Source organism: Macrotis lagotis, chromosome 6 (assembly GCF_037893015.1).
Source record: "Macrotis lagotis isolate mMagLag1 chromosome 6, bilby.v1.9.chrom.fasta, whole genome shotgun sequence".
Classification (NCBI taxonomy): domain Eukaryota; kingdom Metazoa; phylum Chordata; class Mammalia; order Peramelemorphia; family Peramelidae; genus Macrotis; species Macrotis lagotis.
This window is the reverse complement of record NC_133663.1, coordinates 3,237,853-3,259,142: the sequence shown is the minus strand read 5'-3', so window position 1 is coordinate 3,259,142 and position 21,290 is coordinate 3,237,853. Positions and strand designations below refer to the sequence as shown.

The 21,290-nt window shown below is 57.1% G+C and overlaps 1 protein-coding gene across 1 annotated transcript; it reads left to right on the top strand.

Moving 5' to 3' along the window:
• Window positions 1-17,137: 17,137 nt before the first annotated feature.
• Window positions 17,138-19,051, top strand: HES1 (hes family bHLH transcription factor 1). The gene is made up of 4 exons (XM_074192499.1): window positions 17,138-17,335; window positions 17,467-17,562; window positions 17,681-17,768; window positions 18,219-19,051. Exons 1-4 carry the CDS (start codon window positions 17,228-17,230, stop codon window positions 18,761-18,763), a joined length of 837 nt encoding a protein of 278 aa, XP_074048600.1. The 5' UTR covers window positions 17,138-17,227; the 3' UTR covers window positions 18,764-19,051.
• The last annotated feature ends 2,239 nt before the right edge of the window (window positions 19,052-21,290 follow it).

Below are 21,290 nucleotides of genomic sequence, written 5' to 3'. Positions count from 1 at the left end.
GCTCAGAAGGGGAGGAGACAGGCTCATGGCCACATAACTAAGAGTTGCTGGGGAGTGGATTCTAATCCAGATCTTCATTCATTCTGTCTTTCCAAGTCAAAGACCTGAACAGCTGCAGGTCCTTGGGAATGCAAGCAAGGTGGGGGAAGACTAGGAGCTGATCATTTCCCAGAAGGATCTTCCCCTTGGGAATAAAAGTCTCCTGCCTGACTGCTAACTACCTAGTCCTCACCAGACTGCCTTTCAGACCCCAGTAGTGTCCAAGGATGGGACAGACGTGTCCTTTTGGATCATATGCTTTCCCTTACCTACCATATCAAGGACAAAGGCCTCCATTTAGTCAATTAAGAAACATTCCTCAACTTCCTCCCTTGTGTCAGGCCATAGCTGCTGAGAACACCAAAATCGGAACAAGATAGTGACTCCCTGGGCTGCTAGGTGACGCAGCGGATAAAGCACCGGCCCTGGAATCAGGAGTACCTGGGTTCAAATCTGGTCTCAGACACTTAATATCTGTACATTGGACTCAGCTGGTTCTGGAGGAGAAAGTGAGGCTGTTGACTAAGTGTCACAGCCCCTCCTCACTGCAATCCAATTCACATGCATTCATGGCATCACCTTCCTGACTCATGGTCTTCTTTGAGAATGAAGAAAAAAGAACATCATCATCATAATCATCATCGTCAGTCTAACCAAGGTAGATTTACTGAAAAGGTCCAGAAAGGGCAGCAATTACAAAATCAATTCTGTCTTTCCATACTGGGGCATACCATCTCCTTGCTTAAAAATGGTCCCTGGGAGGCAGCTAGGTGGAGCAGTGGATAGAGCACCAGCCCTGGAGTCAGGAGGACCTGAGTTCAAATCCAGCCTCAGACTCTTAATAATTACCTAGTTGTGTGACCTTGGGCAAGTCATTGCCTTGCAAAAAACTAAAAATAAGTTAAGCTGGGGAAAATGGTCCCTGGGAAGGGTGGGCTTAAACAAAGTTCAAAAGCACATATGTAAAGAATATATATGGCCAAGAAATGCCTCCTGACTCCTAATCCTGGCAGTCTTTATCTCCCATCATGGAATCCTCATGTGATTTCTCTGAGAGGTAGCTGCCTGCCTTGTCCCCCAGATCAGTGTCTTTCCAGAGTCCAAAGTCAGAACTTCTCACTTAAAAAGGATCTTGATCCCAAAGCTGCCAATTCTTCCCATCTCCACCTGCAGGTTTTCCTGTGTCCACATCTGGTCAATGCACACCATCTCTTATACTGGTCCCCTTTTCTCCTCTGATCACCTCATCTGGACTGTGACAATATTGTTCTGATGGGCCTCCCTGCCTCAAATCTCTCCTAACTTCAGTCCACCTGTCACTCAGCTTTTGAATTAATCTTCCTGTAGCAAAGGTCTAAGAGTCTCACCCCTCCCTTCACTAAACTCCAACTTCCCTGTTGCCTCTCAGATCAAATTTTAAAACTGGAGTTTAAAACGTAATCCCTTCAGTAGCTTGGCTTCCTCTTCTGTGGAATGAAGAGGGGAAGCCAGATGATTCAATGTCCTGTGAATTTATCATTTCTGTCCTTCAGCATTATGCTGGGATCCCTCAGTTAGGACTAAGTCCAGCCATCACTCATATGTGGATGATTATGGTCCGGGAGCTCATGCGGCAGGGATTGGAGGGGCGTGGGGAGGTTGTTCTATCAATAAGATGGCAGTTTCCAGGGCAGTGATGGGAGCCTTTGAAAAGCAATAGACTTCGACTTACTTGTTCTGCCCAATCTTTGTTCCCATCAGAATTCTCTGCACAGGAGGCTTCCAGGGTTATCTACAGCTCCATATACCAATGGTACCCCGGTGGGATTTTTTATCTCCCGGTTCATTTATTGTCCATAGGTAAATATTCATGTTTCACAAATGCCTTCAGAGTGAATCACCATTCTCCTTTTTAAGCCAACATAGACCACATCAAACAAGAGTTCCCAAAGGATGATTAATCATTAATTAGAAATATTTGAGAACATGTGGCCAATGGGAATCATTTTCCCTTCTCCCCTCCTTTTCATCTTCTTTAAAAAAAAAAAGAATTAACAGAGATCAAACCTTCATTTTAACTTAGGCAGAAAACAAATGTGTTGTAGTTACATGGAAGTCTAAAGTGAATCAAAAGCAGAAGGGCAAATATTTAGGGTGAAGAAATTCAATATCCTCCTGGGTCTCTCCCCAGTATGAAACAGAAATTTGGGGAGAATTTGGGACTTGCACCCTCCCCCAATGAAGCTTCCAACCTGAGTCAATGAGCCACAGGGACAAGAGTGGGGCAGGACCCTTCTGAGTTTGTAAGAAGGAAGAGGTAGCAAGTCAGGTAGCTCAATCCCATGGCGTACCAAGGGAGTACTAACCAGTCGGATGAGCCTAAGCAAATCACTCTGAACCTCAGTTTCCTCAGCTGAAAAATAAAAAGGGGAAAAATAGCACAGGATCAGAGAACTAGGGCTCAAGTCTTCCTTCAAGCAATTACTAGGTAACCCTGAGCAAGTCACTTATACATTCTCTGCCTCAGTTTCCACAAATGAAAATAGAGGAAGAGAGGACCTAGCCCTTCCTACTCTACATCTATAATCTTATGAATAATCAAAATAAAGAGTAAAATCTTACCAGAGCTCTTAGCTTAACACATGATCCAACTCATGAGAATTCACAATTTCTAAAAGAACCAAAGAAGGGTTTTTTTTTATTTCTTTATTTATCTTTGCTATGACAACAGGCCCTGAAGAAATCCCAAGGTTGGAAAATCTTGACTGTCTAAAGATTCAAGGAAGTCCTCCAGGGTTCCCAAGGCACTTTCCTCACAGCCCCAGGCCATAGGAAGCACATACAAGCATTCTCATCATACCCATTTCACAGATAAAGAAACTGAGCATCAACCTTTAGAAGAGGCCAGATGATCATCACACAACAGAGGTATTATTGAACCCAGGCCCCTCCCCCCAGGGCCAGTGCACTTTGGACTGGCATCAAGGAAATCACCACCCCTGGTGCCACCCATCATCCAGGGAAAGGATCCACCTTATTCTGCTGGGGATGGGGGGGGGGGTAGAACCAGGAGCCAAAGTGGAGAGGAGAAGTCGCTGGTTTGAGGTAGCTGGGAGGGGCACAGGCCCCTGGAGAGATCCCAAGCTCCCTGCCACTGGAGCTGTCCGGAGCTGTCCTCGCCCAATGAGGCTGCTGGTCCAGGAAGCTTAGAGGGACTGAGAGGTCCTTTTGAAGGAAGCATTTATTAAGCTCCCACTATGTTCCAGAAACCAGGCAAAGTACTGTACCAATATCTCATTCAATTCTCACACAAACCTGAGAGGTAGGTTTTATTATTACCTCCATTTTATAGCTGAAGAAACTAAAGCAGCCAGGATCCCAAACCTAGGATTTGAACTCAGGTCTTCCTGCTTCCTTAACCAGCGCTCTCTCCACTGTACCACTTAGCCTCTTTTTGATATAGGAATTGACTCGAGTCCTTTCCAATTCCAAACTCCTCTGACTTTATGATTTAATAATACCTGAGAGATAGCCAGACTGGCAAAGCCAGGCAATGGAGTGGTGGGGAGGAACATTCTCTCCGAGATCACATCACTGTTCCAGGGAGCACTAGACCATGTAGAGTACCCGGCCCACAGCCCCGTCCTGGGTGATGGAGGGGTGGGGGTTGCTGATAGCAGGCACTCATCCTCATTAAGGAAGGAACCAATCGTCCCTTCTGATGATAGGATTCTAGGACTCACAAAATACTCTGGCTGGCTGGAGGTTGGTTGATTTGATGCCCATCCCTGTGGCCTCACTTATGATGCCCATAACCCTGTAGAAGGGTTATGTTGGGGAGAGTTCTGGATGCCCACCACGACAGGAGCCATCTCTCCTCTCGTAGGGCTACAGATCCTGCTAGGGAGACCAAACCACTTCCTGGCTGTAAAAATCCCTGGAGAAAGGTGCTAGTTAATGAGAAAGACCCTATGATCTCTCCTCCTTTATGGCCCTATTTATCAGTCCTGGGCAGTGTTATAAAGCAGCAGGTGTCATGATTTTTTCTTTTAAACGTGCCCAATTTATGTTTGCCCAATGTCAGCCTCTGTCTTTGGCCAGCTGGGAAGCCCTCCTTTGCTGTTTGCCTTTGGAAGCGCTTCGAGGGGGGACCCTTTCTGCCAGGGGGTCAGACTAGGTCTTGGCTGACTTGCTTCCCCACCCATCCAATGGGCTTCCTGTTTGCCCTCTTCTCACCTTCCAAAAGAATAGGCAAAATCCTTAAAGCTGGGCTGTCACACACTTTTAAAAATAATCCAGCTGCCCCTAAGTGGCCAGACCTGTCGGCTGAAATCTTGGTTATTATCTTTATAGAGGGACTGTAGACACTGATTAGGGTGGGATCCGTTGGGATTTCAATATCTCTCTTATTCCCACGCACCTTCTCCCAGCTCCAGCTTTGTAGTTGCATTATTACCATGGAGGGGTATGACTTTAATAACGTCAATAAAGATAGGGCCCTGGGAAAACCTGGACAGACAGAGCCTCCTAGAAGGGAATATGATGGAAAGTCAAGCAAGACTTTCTGCCAGTACAGCTGGATGGCCCAGCACCTTGTCCCCACCTCTGGCATCCAGCCTTGGGCAGACTGAGTCCCTACTGCCCTACATTGGGTGGAGGGAGCCCCTTGCACCCAACTTCAGGAGAAGTGAGCCCCTCACCCTTCATCTAAAAGGAAAAAAAGTCCTAAAAAAATATGATGAGGATCTGGGAGCCAGTGGAAGTCAAGTTTACAAGAATTTATTTATATGTGAAGGATTGGGTCTGGATCTGTGGTTTCATTGGAAACTGGGAATCCCAGGAAGAAGAGTGCCTCACCCATTGCAAGTCAGTCCCTTCTTTGTAGCTCCTTATGGCCTGGAGAAGTATCCAGAATACCAGCAAACCGAGGGACTTGCCCAGGGTCATGTGGCCAGCCTTTATAAGAGGCAGACCTAGAACCCAGATTTTCCTGGCTAAAAGGCCAGTACTCTATCCATTGCACCATCCTGCCTTTATAAATTGGGGTTATGAGAGTGTGAAGAAGAGCTCCTGCCCTCAAGAACCTCAAGAACCTTATATTCTATTGCAGGAAAACTCCAAGTTGACACAAACTAGCGGCTACATCAATTCAAAGTAATTTGGGGGGCTCTGGGGGCTCCTGCTGTCTGAGCTGTCTGAGGAGCAGAGGGGACAGCAAACCAAAGGACAGTTGGGGAACAACGGGGAGTCAGCTGTGGTGGTGAGAGTGCCGGGCTTGGAGCCAGGATGATGTGGGTTCGAATTCTGTCTCAGGCATTTAGAGGCAATAGGACCCTGAGAAACTGAAACTCTGAGCTTCAGCTTCTCCCTCTGTAAAGTGAGACGAGATCTGATTCCATCAAAGCCCCTTCCAACTCCAAATCTCACATGCTGTGAGGTAGGCTCTTATTCCAGAGGCAGCAGAGAGCCTCTGAAGCTTCTGGAAGACGAGAGGGATTGGGTCAGAGCTGGATTTGGGGAAGACCCATCAGGCCCTTCAGTGGAGAAGGTGCAGGACTAGGATCCTTCTCTCACCACAGAGCCCAGGCTGAGTCACTTCTCAAGATCAGGGATGACCACAAAGGGAGATGTTGCTCAACCTTCCATCTGTGTCACCCTGGCATCTATTCTGGCCCCATAGGAGTGGGGAGAGGGCTGGCAGCATTGCTGCGTTACCCAGGCTGTTGTTACCATTGTCCGTCAGCTAATGAGCTTCTTGTAAGAAGCTTCTTCGGGGCCAGGCCCTGTGCTAAGAGCGGGGCTACTAGCCAGTCCCTACCCTCCAAGGAGGAGCCCTGGGAATGATGGGGAGGTCACTGGCAAACTGCTCTGGACGGACAAGCCCTAGGGGAGGAAAAAGGGCACAGGGAGCTGGTTCGGGGGCCTCCAGGCTAGCCACCTCCATAGCCTGGCTTGGGACCTTTGGCAAGTCCTTCACTTCAGGATAATGTACCTGAACTGAAAGAAGGAGTTTCCCCATATCATTCAAATCGCAGTGGGGGGGGGGGGAGATTTTTATACCAAAAAAGGGTCTTTTGTTATACCTGATGAGTCCTGGATATGGTAGGGATGAAGAGAACCCTAAGACCTAGGGACATTGGCTCCGAGGGAGCCTTGGGCAGGGTGGCTGGACCCTTGGGTGACAATCAGAATGCCTTGAGAAAGGTTCTGAGTCATAGCCTGCTAATTGCACAGTAGAATAGAAGCTCCCCCAGGGCAGAGACTGTTCTTTTGGTCTCTGAATGTCCCAGTTCTGCCAGTGACCTTAGTCTAGAGATAGCACCGTAAAAATACTTGACGATGGACCAACTGGAGTCCGATGGTAAAGGTTTCCAGCACAAGGAGCCTGAGACCAGGCTCATTGAGTCTTTGGCATCAGAGGCGGGGTGGGGGGGGGGGGAGGCAGGAAAAAGGTGAGCACGGGAACCAAAGTCAAACCAAGTCCCTCCACACTGGAGAGTCCCCAGGATGGGCAGTTTAAGGACTGGGACAAAACTCTGAAGGAGACAGGAGCCCAAACGCCTCATCGGGCCAAAACAGACTAGAGGGAAGGGAGGTCACTGGCTGGAGCCGTCACAGCGGGCCTAGCAGGAGTCAACCGAGGAGCACTCCACACTCCCACGTCAAGGCAGACAAGCTCAGAGGTTGGGGTGGCAGGGGCTGATCCTGGGAGCCCTGCCAGCCCACCTGTTAGAATGGACGAGCTATCCAGGAAGCATTGTCTTTAAATGGATGGTTCCAGGGATCCTGTAGACCTGACTATGCAATGGAGATCATAATGGCCCCTACCTCCCAGAAGGCTGGGAGGAACCAATGAGAGTATGTTCTCATAATAAAGTGTACTTAGTTCAGTGCTTAAAATACAGTAGGTACCTGATAAATCCTCCCTCCCTTCCTTTCTTCCTTCTTCCCTCCCCTTCTTCCTCCCTCCCTCCCTTCTTTCCTTCCTTCTATTAGTTGGTTGTGTGTTATTTGGGTCTTCTGGGATCAGTAACGCCATTGGGATAGATGTCCCCTTCTTACCAGCACAGATGCCAACTTCTCGGGGCCAGAAAGCTGGTTCTTCTCAAAAACCCAGCTTCCTGTGCCCCACCTGGTAATCAGCCTCTTGGAAATGAGCAGCTAAAGAGGAAGATGCACCACTAGCTGTGCATCCCCTAGCATACTCAGAGGTAAACTGAGGTCCCGAAAGGGAGCTGGAGTCTCTTCCAATGGCACCAGAGTAAGTGGATCTCAGGTTCCTTTGGATTTGCCAACTGGATACAAGTCAGACAAGTTGAAACCCTGGAGGGCCAGTTTCCTTTGATGGCAGAATCTGGGCTGCCCTACTCTCACTCATCACTCTAGACAGTTGTTTACTCCCTACAAGGGCTGCTGTGGTTTGGGATGGGGAGAGAGTGTTGGCATTAGCTTTGGACTGGACCTCATCCCCCACCCCACTTCTTTTGGGATGAATGTCCATGGACAAATCATCAAACCTCTCAGTTTTGTCATCTGTAAAATGGGGATTGTAATACCCACTTCATTCAGTTCTTGCCAAGCTCCACTAAGAGAAGACAAGTCTACAAAGGATGTTTCCAGCTCTAAAACATTATTTACAGGTTAGTTAAGATTATTTCTAGCTCCCTCTCTCCCTCTAGGCTAGCCAGCCTGTGTCATTGCCCACACAAGGAATGAAAAGGCATCAATGCTATACCCCTGAAACCTAAAGACCCAAGTTCAAATTCGGACTATACACCATGAACCAGGATGTAAACATGGGCTACTTTCCTCCACTCCCCCTTTCCTGAGCCTAATTTGTTCTAATATAAAACAGGATCGGATCAGATGAGCTCTGGGGTCCCCTCCCACTCTGACCCTCCAGGAGGCTCAGGGCCATGCTGACATCAGCACATTTCTCCCTGGGTGACTCGTGTTTCACAAATAGAGAAGATGAAAGTCTGAAAAGAGTCTTCAGTGGTCAGGGGAGCAGCCTCTTCCATGGCCCTAGGATGTGCCACTTAATGAGCAAAGATTGCAGAAAGGCATCCATGCCCAAGTTGACTTCCACTTGGCTTAGTTCTAGGAACTGCCCACCAGGACGCCATGTGCTCCAGCTGTTTGGCGAATACTGTAGGAAGCAAGAAGTCATAAGACGAAGGTCAGACTATCGCTCTCTCAGCCTTAGCTTCCTCATCTGTAAAAATGGAATTGGGGAAGTGAATAATCACTTTAAAGCACCTACCCTGTTCTATTTTGTTGTTGAGTCACTTCAGTCATGCCTAGCTCCTGTGGCATCATTTGGGGTTTTCTTGGCAAAGATATTGGAGCGATTTGCCATTTCTTTCTCCACCTCATTTTACAGATGAGGAAACTGAGGGAAACAGGATGAAGTGACTTTCCCAGACCGATATCACTTCCACATCATGACTTTCCCATCACGGTTTCGAGATCGCGAGTACTGGCATAAGAAATTAAGAATCTCAGCGTGCTTTGCAGAATGATGATATGGGGTGATCAAAAGATGATGTAGAAAAAGTTGAGAGACTCAGAAGTGCACAAAACAGGAATGCAGTGTTTTATTAGATTAACACACTTTATCCTTTCATGCCATACTAATTCAGACTACTTCTCTGGAAGGACCTGTAGTGGCACCCCAATGGTGGAGGGATAGCCACGGTAACTGTCTAGGTTGGATATGAATCAGGATTTCCGAACTCTAGGCCTGGTGCTCTTTCCACTACACTACCTAGCCGTCCGCTACGTGCTTAGCACCTTACAAATGTCTTCACAGAGAAACTCTGGGAGGCGGCAGTTATATGCTTATTTTATAGTGAAGAAACTGAGACTGATATTAGATTCACATAGTTAGGAGTTCCTGAAGGCAGATTTGAACCCAAGCCTTCCTGATTGCAGGAAGCTGTGCAAGGTGCCCCTCCTAGGCCACCACCTACTTCACAGGAGAGATGTGGAGTTTGGACAAGACTATATAAACATTCCGTAGAATTCTTATTGGGAGAAGTCATTTCACCTTTGCCTCAGTTTCCCCATCAAATGAGGGGCTGGACTCCATGAGCTCCCGGCCGCCTTCCAGCTCTAGCTCTTGCGTCCTGGGGTTTCATTTGGACCACGACCTAATCAGGAACCGTGACCTCGCTGTGCCTGATTGGCTGAGAGAGCTCCAAAGAGGCAACTGACTAATCCCAGTAAGATTTGAGCATGAAGCCCCCAAAGGAAGACCCCGGATCTCGCTGTCTTGTCCACCAAGGCTTGGTCTTTCAATCATCACAGAAACTTGTTCTAATGTAATGTGCAATCTGAACAGTTGTAAAACCCACCAACCCACACTCTGGTGGTTGGAGCACAAGGCCTCTGCCCACATTCCTCACATGCCCTCACATGCCACAGCCCCAATGCTGGGCCCTGCAAGCCTGGCTTCAGGTTGGATTCCACTTGAAGTCTGGGGAACATCTTCATTTCCAGGCTTGTGGGAGACACTTCACCGCAGACCTATTAAAGGGTTAGCCAAGAGTAGATGATGCCCGAAGCACCCTGGCCACAGCGATCTGGGAGCTGTCGTTCCAAGCTCCCTCCTCCAGATGCCAGGCCCCGAACACTCCTCTCCCTTCTCTTGGAGGGAGCTGCTTCTAAGCACTAACCATTGTCTCCAAAGCCCTTTGGGGCCCAGCCTGGAGGTGGCAGATCCATTCTCAGAAACACTGTTCTGAGAAAGCGGAGGCTACTGTTTCCTGAGTACCTGCCTGCCAACCAAGGTCTGAGGCCAAGTCATGGAAAAGAGGTCCCCTGGGTCTGAGACGGACCACAGGAAGTCCCCCTCCTTCTTCACATGCTTCATCATCCATAGATGGAAGCTGCACAGATGACAGTGCCATGAGAAAGAATTCTGATACCGGGAGAAATTCAGTTGATGAGGAGAGGTGCAGATTCAGGTGCTGATGATGCGGGGGGGGGGTGCCTCAATCCCAGACATTACTGAAGGAACCGATCCCTGGGTCTGCCAGGAGGATTTGAGAAGTCTGTCCGGTCAGGTGCAGTCACCAAGGTGTGACAGCTGTCAAGAGAGGATGTTTCTGGGTATCAGACTGGGCAAGGGGAGAGTGTGTGTGTGTGTGTGTGTGTGTAGGACAGAAGGGAATGCTAATGACACGACGTGAAAGTTAGTGGCCTAGAACCACTGAGGGAAGGAATCACCCCCTTCCCCCCCCCCATGCCACATACCTATCCTTCCATTACCCCGGGGCTTGGGCCCCCAGGCTAGGAGCAGCTCTGCAAGCTCCAGAGCCTTAGGCAAAAACACGTGCTCTCAAAATAAAACACACTTGTTAATATTTCATAAAGTCACGTTTCTGTGGTTAGGGTGAATTTGTCATCCTCACCCAAGACTCCTCCAGAGGGGAACTTGCGTCTAGAGAGCCATCGCCAGGAGTGGAAAGGGCACTGATCTCAGACCTGAGCGATCTGGGGTGTGATTGTTGCATGAGTAGGGAAAGGCAATTCTCCTAGCTGGGTTTCAGTTTTCTCAGGTGTACCCAGGGCTAGGGACATTATTCTGCGAAGAGGAGAGGCTTCGGGGTCATAGTCCTGTCACCGACCGCCAGCTCTCAATTGTCCTTCTCTGAAGAAGAGATGAGGTGTTGGGCTACACGACCTCTACAACTCCTCCCCCTCCAAATCTACGTGGCACCTTCCAGCTCTTCAAGCCCCAACACAGGAGAGTTCCCTGGGTCTGGGCCTCTCAAGGGCATTGCTCCAGAATCACCAGGGCAACACCAAGAGCCGATCAAAACCTCCCCATCAGACCAGAGCTTTGGCAGACAGGTGGCGATCATGGAGGGTGAGTGCCCTGGCTCCCCTCAATGCCTTACACACACACACACACACACACACACACACACACACACAAACACACACCTTCCTTTTTTCCTCCATCTCTCTCCATTTTTCTTTCTCTCTGCATCTCTCTGCCTCTATTTGTCTGTTTCTGTCTGCCTCTGCCTCTCTCTCTCTCTCTCTCTCTCTCTCTCTCTCTCTCGCTCGCTCTGTGTGTGTGTGTGTGTGTGTGTGTGTGTGTGTGTGTGTCTGTCTCTCTGCCTCCCTCCCACCCCAGGCTGGCATGCGCAGTCTCTGGTCACAGGAGCCGGAAGGGAGCGAGCTGCAGAGATGGACAGCCCTGGCTCTTCTTTCCCCAGCTCAATTTTTCTCACGGTCCCTGAAAGGAGGACATCAGGTGATACGTGTGGGATTACTCTCTGTACAGGTGCGGAGCAGGTAGTCAGGGCTGGAGAAAATCCTCCCTGGGCGTGCTCTAGGCTCTGGCCCTGGCCCTCCCCAGGCACTTCTTGGCAGGGGGGCCCAGCCCTGCTGGCACGCCGGAGGGAACCAGAGTGTGAGAAAGTCAGTCAAGCGAAGGGAAATGGGACGGCAAGGCCTGCAGCAAAAGACCACTTTCTCCTCCACTCTTTCTCCTCCCTCTCTTTCCCTCCTCTCTTTCTCCACTCCCTCTCTTTCTCCTCTCTCCTCTCTTTCTCCTCCCTCTCTCTCTCCTCTCTCTCTTTCTCCTCTCTTTCTCCTCTCTTTCTCCTCCCTCTCTTTCTCTTCCCTCTCTCTCTTTCTCAGACTCCTCTTTCTGGCGAGCTCTGAACGAAACACACAGAGCTTTGGCTCCTTGGGAAAGAAAGGCAGAGGGGCCTCCAAACCTCAGACACATTTGTTTCTGGTTTGGGAACAAACGTGGAGCAAGAAAGCAAGCAAAGTGACTCAGACTGAGCTCACCCTGGAGGGCAGAGAGAAACCTAAAGAGAAGCCACCAGGCTGCCTTGCCCTGGGCCACTGGATCCCAGCTCTTCTGCACTAGGGGCTGACTTCCTCTGGTCCTCCCTAAAGGATTAGCCAGGAAGCCCAAGGGATCGGTAGAACCTTCTAGACATCGAAGCCTAGAACCCTGTGTTGGCTTACAGAACTCGGCTATGTTAACGTTCTGAAGAGGTGAGGTGCTTCCTGCCGGCTCCGAGTTCTCAGCAACTGAATCTGAGGTTGCTGAAATGTGCTTTGTGAATAAAACCCTCAGGAAGAGCAGATCTGGCCTTGCTTGGGGCAGAGAATCCCAAATGGTAGGGATGTTCTTGGTGGGGCTCAGGTGCTGATTTGAAGTCTTTCCCTGAGGTCACCTCCACTTCTGGCTCTATTCTTTGGTCTGGACCTGTGATGGCAGGAATGGACCTTCTTGCAGAGAGGCTCACCAGCTTTGCCAATTCAGAACCTGAGTGGGGTCAGGATCTTACCCAGCTTAGGGCTGGGTCTGTTCAGTCTCCATGTTCTTTGGAGCCTGGGGTGATCGCCAGAGGGGTAAAAGGAGTCAAGGAATCACATGGACCTTTCAAGCCAGGAAAGCTTGTGTGGACCCACACTGGAGCCATCTTCTTAGGGGATCAGCCAGAAGGGACCTTACAAGTCCACATTTGGAGAGAGGGGAGAAGTGATTTGCCCAAGATATGGCAAAGGAAAGGAGAGAGGATGGGGGAAAGAAATGGGGGGAGGGGGTATATTAATCACCAGCCTATAGATATTATCTCATTGGAGCCTCATAAAACTCTGGAAGGTAGGTACCATGATCAGGATTCTAAGGCAACTGGAGATGAAGTAACTTGCCCAGGGTCTTAGTGCTAGTAAGTACCTGAGGCTGGATTTGAACTGGGATCTTCCTGTCTTCAGGCTCAGCATCTGTTCACTATGGCCCCACCTGTCCTAGAGTCTAAACTGAGCTTCTCTGGTCCCACGCCGTGTTCTTTCAGTGAAATGCTGTTGATTCCTGTGTAAAACCTGTGTTCTGTAAAAACTGGGCTCTCTCCTGACTGTTCTCAGAAACACTCTTTGGCACCTATGGGCTCTCCCTGGGAAGGTGTGACTGTGACTAGGTCACTAAAGAAAAGCTCAAAGGTCTCTGGGCTCTAATAGAAATCCTTAGGCCAGCGATACCTAGAATTGCAGGGCAGACTATTTCACCTGAGAAAAAAGTACAAAGGACCCAGGACTTACACCTGAGCCCAGGCACAGTCACAACAGCTCTCCCTCTTCCCTCTTTCTCTGGGCCAGAGGTCCTGGGAGCTTCCAGCTCCTTCCACTCTGGGCTTGGGGCCAAGGGAAGGCTCTTGGGATTGATTCTAAGCGGGTCCAGCCCCCCTCCCATCTGATACCCATCAACACCAGAGCTACCAAGTGCAATCGCGCTCTGACTTCGGGAGCTCAAGGCTAATTTTACCAGTTGGTTTCCCAAGGGTTCCTGGTTGTTCAGGCCTAACTCTTTGTGACTCTGTGCACCCACAATCCATGGGATTTTCTTGGAAAAGCTACTGCAACGATTTCCGATTTCCTCCTCCACTTTTATTCGGGCAAGAGTTAAGTGACTGGCCCAGGGTCACACTGCTAGTGTCTGAGAGCCCATTTTAACTCTGTTCTTGCTCTGGGGTATCACCTGAGGATTGATGGCAGCCCAAAAGCCAGATGGGCAGGCTCCGGAGGCAGTGGGCATCTCTCTTTCTTCCCACGAGGCAGAATTGGGTGGACCACTCGTTGGGGCTGACTGTGTTAAGGCAAACCCAATTCCAGGACAGGACAGACTCCGATGCCCTTGAAACCCCTTCTGGTTCCGAGTCCTGTCAAAGCAAGGTGTTCACCCCTCAGGGAAACCCCATTTCCCCCCAGTCATTCATCATCAACCTTCCAGTCATCACTGCCCTGAGCTGTACTTGTTAAAAAAAAAAAAAAAAACCCAGGGCTGTGTCGGCCCCTGTTGCCTGTCAACAAAGGAGGCATTGTTCAAAACATGCCGGGACACAGCCCCTTTTGCAGTGTGTTAAGAAAAAAAAGCCCAGTCTCGCCCAGGGGGCAAAAATGAGTAAGCCAAGCCTCAAATGAGGTAAAGGTTTGGCGAAGGACCTGTGGGCTCTCGGCACAGGCTGAAATGAAGCTTGGAAGGTAAATACTCCAGGAGCCACAAAGCTCTCTTTCTTTCCTGCCATGCCATTTGGATGAGTTCAATGCTTTGCTGAAGGGTGAACGTCTTAGGAGCATTCCCATCGTGAAATGGTATTTGTTCAGTGCACAGGAGCTGGGCACGGCTCTTCTGCAGCTTCCTCTTTAAGAGAGCCAATGTTCACTGTTGCTACACACACACACACACGGACTCTCCATGAACCCCATGCAAACTGCAGTGGGGATCCCCCATCTCCCTGCAGGACCAGGTGCTTTCACTGCAGAGGGTAGGGTCTCCCCTGCCCACCCATTGCCACAGGCAAGATCTTCTGAGAGACTCAAGGTCCCTGACCAGCACTGGAGCCAGTGTGATGGAGGGAGGGGAGGGGAGGAGAGAAAAGCACCCTGGAAAGAAGGTTAGAAAGACACAGCTTCTCCAAAACAGCAATTGCCCCCTCGGAGTGTGCTGGGGGGGGGGGTGTCAGAATGAAGACCCAAACTCCTGGTAAGGCCAGGGGACCCACAGGTGGCCCTCCCTGCCTCCCCACCAGCCTCCTTGAGCCCCATGAATTGCCTCTGCTCGTAGAATGTTCTGTGGTGTCCTACTCAGGGGTAATTGGCTCAGAGAGAGAGCCCAGCTGGCATCATCCCCCAGGAGCCTCTTCAGCCTGAAAGATCACTTGAGCCCGGAAACTCAAGCCTCCAACGTGCCATCTAGCCCCACCAGGGAGGGCAGCTCCCGGGGAGCACCCGTAGGAGGAGGCCTCCCGGTGTGGGAGGGCACCTCCCTCCCTCCTTCCTGCTACCGGCCTCATTCCGATCAGAATGGAAGCTACTGCAGCCACCCAGTGCCTGCGCCCGGTTAGCCAGGAATGCTCCAAGGCTAACTTTCAGGGGCTCACAGTCACGAACTCCCACCTCTCCCATCATCACATGAGGAAACTGAGGCCCAGGGAGAGGATCCGATTTGTCCCGGGGCTGAGACCAGGTCCGAGGGCTTCCTGGCTCTTCCCGGTGCGCCCAAGGGCCGGGGGCTAAAAGGGAGCCCGGGGAAGAGCCGACCCTCGAGGCAGGAGGAGCTCCCGGCCCAGGTCTGGGGACCTCGTTTGCCTAATCCGGTGTCGCCCCGGGGGAACGGCTGGGGGGCGGGGCTCCGGATCCGGTCCCACCCAAGCTGGGGGGAGCGGACCCGACTCGCCTCGGCACCCGCTCTGTGCGCTTGAGTCCCAGGGGAGTCTGGGGCCTGTCGTCCCCGGGCCCCCCCAGCGGGCCTGCGGACGAACCGCGGGGCCCAGGTTCTGGGGCGCAGCATGAACTTGCTTCCCAGAGAGGAATTCCTGGGGACTTCGGAGAAGTCAGAAAGCCCTGGGGCACCCGGCCCCTGCGCCCCCCCACTCGCAGGCTCTCTCCCGATCCGGGCTGGCCGGGGAGGGGGCGGGGGGCAGCGCTTCTCAGCACGGGCCGGACCAGCGCCCAGAGGAAACGACCGTCCAGGGTCACCGCGCGGGGGGCCGGCCCTTAGCGGACCCGGGGGCCAGGGCTCTGGCCCCGAGGCCGCCCCGCTAGTGTCCTTTTCCTTTGGGGCTCGGCCCTGGCGGACAGTAGGCGCCTACTCCATGCTTGTTGCACAAACTGGAACTGAATGCCAGTAGACGTGCCAAGCGGGCTGTGCGCCCGAGCCACCCCGACGCTGCCCCCACCCGCGCCCCGGCCCCCGCCCCGGCGCTGCCCCCCACCCGCGCCCCGGCCCCCGCCCCGGCGCTGCCCCCCAGCCGCGCCCCCGGCCCCCGCCCCGGCGCTGCCCCCCGGCCGCGCCCCCGGCCCCCGCCCCGGCGCTGCCCCCCACCCACGCCCCGGCCCCCGCGCTGCCCCCCAGCCGCGCCCCCGGCCCCCGCCCCGGCGCTGCCCCCCACCCGCGCCCCGGCCCCCGCCCCGGCGCTGCCCAACACCCGCGCCCCCGGCCCCCGCCCCGGCGCTGCCCCCCACCCGCGCCCCGGCCCCCGCCCCGGCGCTGCCCCCCACCCGCGCCCCCGGCCCCCGCCCCGGCGCTGCCCCCCACCCGCGCCCCGGCCCCCGCCCCGGCGCTGCCCAACACCCGCGCCCCCGGCCCCCGGCCCCGCGCTGCCCCCCAGCCGCGCCCCCGGCCTCCGCGGGCTCCGGACGGGCGGCCAGTCCGGGCCAGGCCCTGCTGGACTCCCTGGGCCGCTTGGCGCGTCCTTCCTCGGGGCGGGGCCGGGTATACCGTAGGAGCTTAATAAAGGGACCGCGGGCTGGCGGCCCGGGACAGCGGGAGGGGCCGGGAGGCGAGACCCCCCCCACGGGGGCGGGCAGCTCGCGTGGGGAGCCCGGCAGGAGGGGCCTCCGGGGGCCCCGGGCCCGGCCCCCCGCTCGGGGCACGGGGAAGGCGTGGCGGCTGTCCACAGGGGTCGCGGCCCCCGGCCCAGGGGGACACCGCGCTCAGCACCGGCGCCCGCGCACACGCGTGTGTCCCCCGCCCATGTGCTCCTGCCCGCAGACGCGCCGACAGGCGGAGACACGCGGAGACACGCGCCCGCGCGGCCGCGCTCCCCTCGCACACGCACTCGCACACGCGCACACACGCCACACACGCCCCCCCACGCGCGCGCAGCGGGCCCCGCGGCCCCACCAATCCGGAGGCGGCGGGCGCGGGGGGCGGGGTTTTCCCAGGCTCCCGGCGCCTCCGGAGCGGCCCCGCCCCCGGCCCCGCCCCCGCCCCCCCCTCCGGCGGCGGCACGTGCTCCCGCTCCGGGCGCGCCCCGGCCGCAGGCCGCCGCCCCGCCCCCACCCCGGGGGGGGGCCCGGCGCCGGGGGCCCCCCCGCCCGCCCCCCGCGGAGGGCCCGGCCCGGGGCCGCGGGTGCCCGGAGCCCCGCCCGCCCCTCCCCCGCGGCGCCGCCCCCGCCCCCGCCCCGCCCCGCCCCGGCGGCCAATGGGGGGGCGCCGTCCACGAGCGGGGCCGCGTGTCCGCGCCCGCCATTGGCTGGAAGTTGCTGTGGGAAAGCCGGCCGGGCGAGGTTCACACGAGCCGCTCGCGTGCGGCGCCGCCTATATAGAGCGGCCGCCAGGCCGGGGCCGCGCAGACGGCGGCCGGGGCCGCGCAGACGGAGGGAGCCGCCGCCGCCCGGGCCCAGGCGCCTGCCCCCGCCGGCCGGGGCCCCGCGGCCTGCCCACGGGCGGAAGATGCCCGCCGACATCATGGAGAAGAGCTCCGCGTCCCCCGCCGCCGCCGCCCCGGCCGGCGGCCACGCGACGCCCGACAAGCCCAAGACCGCGTCCGAGCACCGCAAGGTGAGCAGCGGGGCGTCCGGGGCGCCGCGCCCCCGGGGAGCCCCCCGCGCCGCCCCCGGGAAGCCCCCGCGCCGCCCCCCGCCGCCCCCCGGCCGCCCCCCGGCCTCACGGACCCCTTCTCCGCCCCGCAGTCCTCCAAGCCCATCATGGAGAAGCGGCGCCGCGCGCGGATCAACGAGAGCCTCAGCCAGCTCAAGACCCTCATCCTGGACGCCCTGAAAAAGGACGTGAGTGGGGGGCCCGGCCCGCGGGGGGGGGGCGCGGGGGAGGGGGAGCTGCCGGCCGCGGGGGGAGGGGGCGGCCGGCCGCGGGGCTCACCGGCCCCTCTCCCCCCCCCCCCCCCAGAGCTCCCGGCACTCCAAGCTGGAGAAGGCGGACATCCTGGAGATGACGGTCAAGCACCTCCGGACCCTGCAGCGCGCCCAGATGACGGGTGAGCGCGCCCACCCTGGACCCCCCACGCGCGCGCGCCCGCCCCCGCGACCCTCCACGCGCGCTGACCGCTCCGGCGCCCGGGCTCGGGGGGCTTTCCCACGGCCTGGCCCCATGGAGAGCCCGGCTCCGTAGGGCCGGGGAGGGGGCGGTCCGAGCCGGCCTGCAGCCCCAGCGACCCCGCGCACGCACAGGGGAGAAGGCAGGCCCGGGCCCCGCTGACCGCCCCCCCCCGGGCCCGGGCCCCGCTGACCGACCCCCCCCCCGGGCCCGGGCCCCGCTGACCGACCCCCCCCCGGGCCCGGGCCCCGCTGACCGACCCCCCCCCCCGGGCCCGGGCCCCTCTGACCGACCCCCCCCCCGGGCCCCGCTGACCGACCCCCCCCCCCGGGCCCGGGCCCCGCTGACCGCCCCCCCCGGGCCCCGCTGACCGCCCCCTTCCTCCCCGCAGCCGCGCTCAGCAGCGACCCGACGGTCCTGGGCAAGTACCGCGCCGGCTTCAGCGAGTGCATGAACGAGGTGACCCGCTTCCTCTCGACCTGCGAGGGGGTGAACACGGACGTCCGCACGCGGCTGCTGGGCCACCTGGCCAACTGCATGAGCCAAATCCACGCCCTCAACTACCCGCCGCCGCCGCCGCCGCCGCCCCCCGCGCCCGGCGGTCCGCACGGCCCCCCCTTCGGGCAGCCCCTGGTGGCGCTGCCCGGGGCCACGGCGCCCCCCGGCGGCGGGGGCGGGGGCGCGGGGGGCGGCCCCTGCAAGCTGGGGGGCGCCGCGGCCGCCGCCGCCGCCGCCGACGGGGCCAAGGTGTTCGGCGGCTTCCAGGTGGTGCCGGCCCCCGACGGCCAGTTCGCCTTCCTCATCCCCAGCGGGGCCTTCGCGCACGGCGGGCCGGTGATCCCCGTGTATACCCACGCGGGCGGCGGCGCGGCCGGGGCCGCGTCCCCCTCCGGCGGCCCCTCGCTCACGGCCGACTCGGTGTGGAGACCCTGGTGAGCCCGGACGCGGGGCCGGGCCCCGGGGCGCCCCCCGACACACCCTCCGCGGGACCTGGACCTTGGCGGGAGGGACAGCCGCACGGCGGGCCGAGCCCGGGGCCCCGGGGTCCGCCCCGAAAGCCGCCCCGTGTCTGTAGAGACTCGAGCCGTTCCCACGGGACGGCGCGCCTTCGGACGCTGCGTTTTTTACACGAGAGCCCTTTTCTATGTGATGCCAAAGAGTCTGGAAACGCTTCGCCGGAGGATCTGCCTTGGGGGAAGGAGAGGAATAAAGGCGACCGGACCAGAGGGCCGACTTGCCGCTGTCTCGCCGGCCGGGCCGGGGCCTTTGCTTTGGGTGGCCGGGGGGGGGGGGGGGGGGCATCGCCGCGGCCAGCGCTGGTGGAGCGCAGGGGGGAGGACTGAGGGAGGGGGCGTTCTTTCCTTCTCCCCAAGCCCCCCTCTGGGAGGGAACCCCGCTTCCGGAGACTGGAAGGAGCCTGAAGAGATTGGGGCTACGGGGGCGGGGAAAGCGCGGCCCTCTGACATCGCGGCCTGCGGTGAACCCCTGGGGCCTCCCGCTGCCCGTGGCTCCAATTTGTTGATTCTCCATTAATGAGTTAATCCTTAGGTGAGGCCGGGGGCGGTCCAGAACTTGTGGAATGCGCCTCCCTCCCCCCCCCCCCCCCCAGCCGGGCCAGCCGCAAAGGTCAGGGGCTCGGCCCTGCCCGGGGGCTCGGCTCGGCCCTGCCCGGGGGCTCGGCCCTGCCGGGGGCTCGCTCCCTGGGATCCCCCGGGCCGCCGGCCCTGGCCCAGCTCACATGTGGTTTTGATCAGCCCTCGCGCTCGGCCTAATGGAGAAAACATGTGAGGGCAGCTCCGGCGCTCCCCGCACTCCCTGCCCCTCCGAAGCCGAGCGGCACGCCAACGACCCCTTGGGCTTGGTCATGCCCCATTTCCAGGCGAGATGAGGGCTCCAGATAGGAGCCCGGGGCTGGGCTCGGGTTTCAGCTCCCAGAACCCTCCTTAACAAGTCCTGACTCAGGCGGCCGCTTTCAACGGGGCCAGATCTGCAGGGAGCTGCGTCCAAACCCCACCACAAAGGCTTGTCAGACTCTGTCTGGCTGGGCCAGGTGCTGACTGCATCCAGGTGTGGGGGAAATGAAAACCACCAGGCGTGCGAGAGCAGACACATCAGCCCCGCTGTGGGTCTGGCAGGGGGCGGCCTCCCCCCCCCCCGCCAGGCCGGACCCCTCCCCTCCTCTCCACGGCCTCTTTCCCTTCCTCCCTGCTCCAAACGGCTTCTGGGAGAAGGATGAGGCAGGAGGGAGCGATCTGGAGTGCTGCCGAACAAAGCAGCCAACGATTTTCTGTCTTCTTTCCAGAGCCAGACAAAAGCCCTGTCTCTGGGCCACCTTCCCCGGGCCCTTTCCCACATGCTCCAAGGAGCCGGCACCACCCAGTCTGTCCTTTGCAAATACCTTTGCCCTTCCTCTGGATTCTGGGTCCCAAGTCTGCTGAAAGAGCAAATCAAAGGGCCGTCTGAGATGCCTGGCCTCAGCCTGGCCCATTGGCAAACCTTGGGCACAGGGCTTTCCCCGACCTGTCTGCCCACTCTTCTTTTCCATCTATCGGGAGCTAGGCTTCCTTCTCCCTGTGCCCCCTCCGCCCCCTCCGCCGACGTCTCTTTCCGCACCTCTGGCTCTGCCCCTCTCATTCTCACTGGGGCAGCTCTTCCCTCTCCTCTCCTTTGTATCTTTCTTCCTCTCTTCATTTCCTCTCCAGAGCACATCCCCATCCCCCCCTTCTCTGTAGCTTACTCCATCTGTCTCCCATAATCCTCCCTCCTCGATGCTGTCTCCTCTTTTCCTCTCTCCCTCCTTCCCCCCTCTCTCTTTCCTTCCCCCTTTCCCCTTCTTTCTCCCTTGCCCTCCTCACCCCTGCTCAGGCCACACTCCCCTTGCCCCAGCCCCAAAAGCAGTTGTCTATTTGAAGCATTCGTTTTCACTTGAGGCCTTCAGCTCCCCGAGCCCATTTCCACTTAGACAAGCCACTGAGGGGGCCACCCTTCACATATCACCCCTCACCAAGCGGCAAATGAAATGAATTTGCTCCGATTAGGACACACTGGAAATTCCCCTCAGATTTTGAGCTGCCCAAGATCTCTTGATCGATTCCCTCTCCAGGCTCCTCCTGCCTCCCCCCCCACACACACACACACATACACCCCACTAGAGGATGAAAACTGAAAAGAAAGTCAAGTGACACGTGGGGGTGAAAGGGGCCCCTGGAGGAAGCCGGAGGCTGGGGGAGCTGGAAGTCTCGGCTGAGTGCCTCCCCTCCCCCACCCCACCTCTGGCTTGCTACTGGCCTTCTCTTGGGAGGTCAGCGGAGGCATCAGGGATGACTCCATTCTGCCCCCCTGAGGTTTCCTCCCAGATGGCCTTCATTTTCTCTTCCCAGCAACAGTCCAGTTGCCCCAACCCACCAGAACCTTGCCTTTCCTGGCAGTTTGTTCCTGCCCATATTTGCTCCCTTTGAAGACA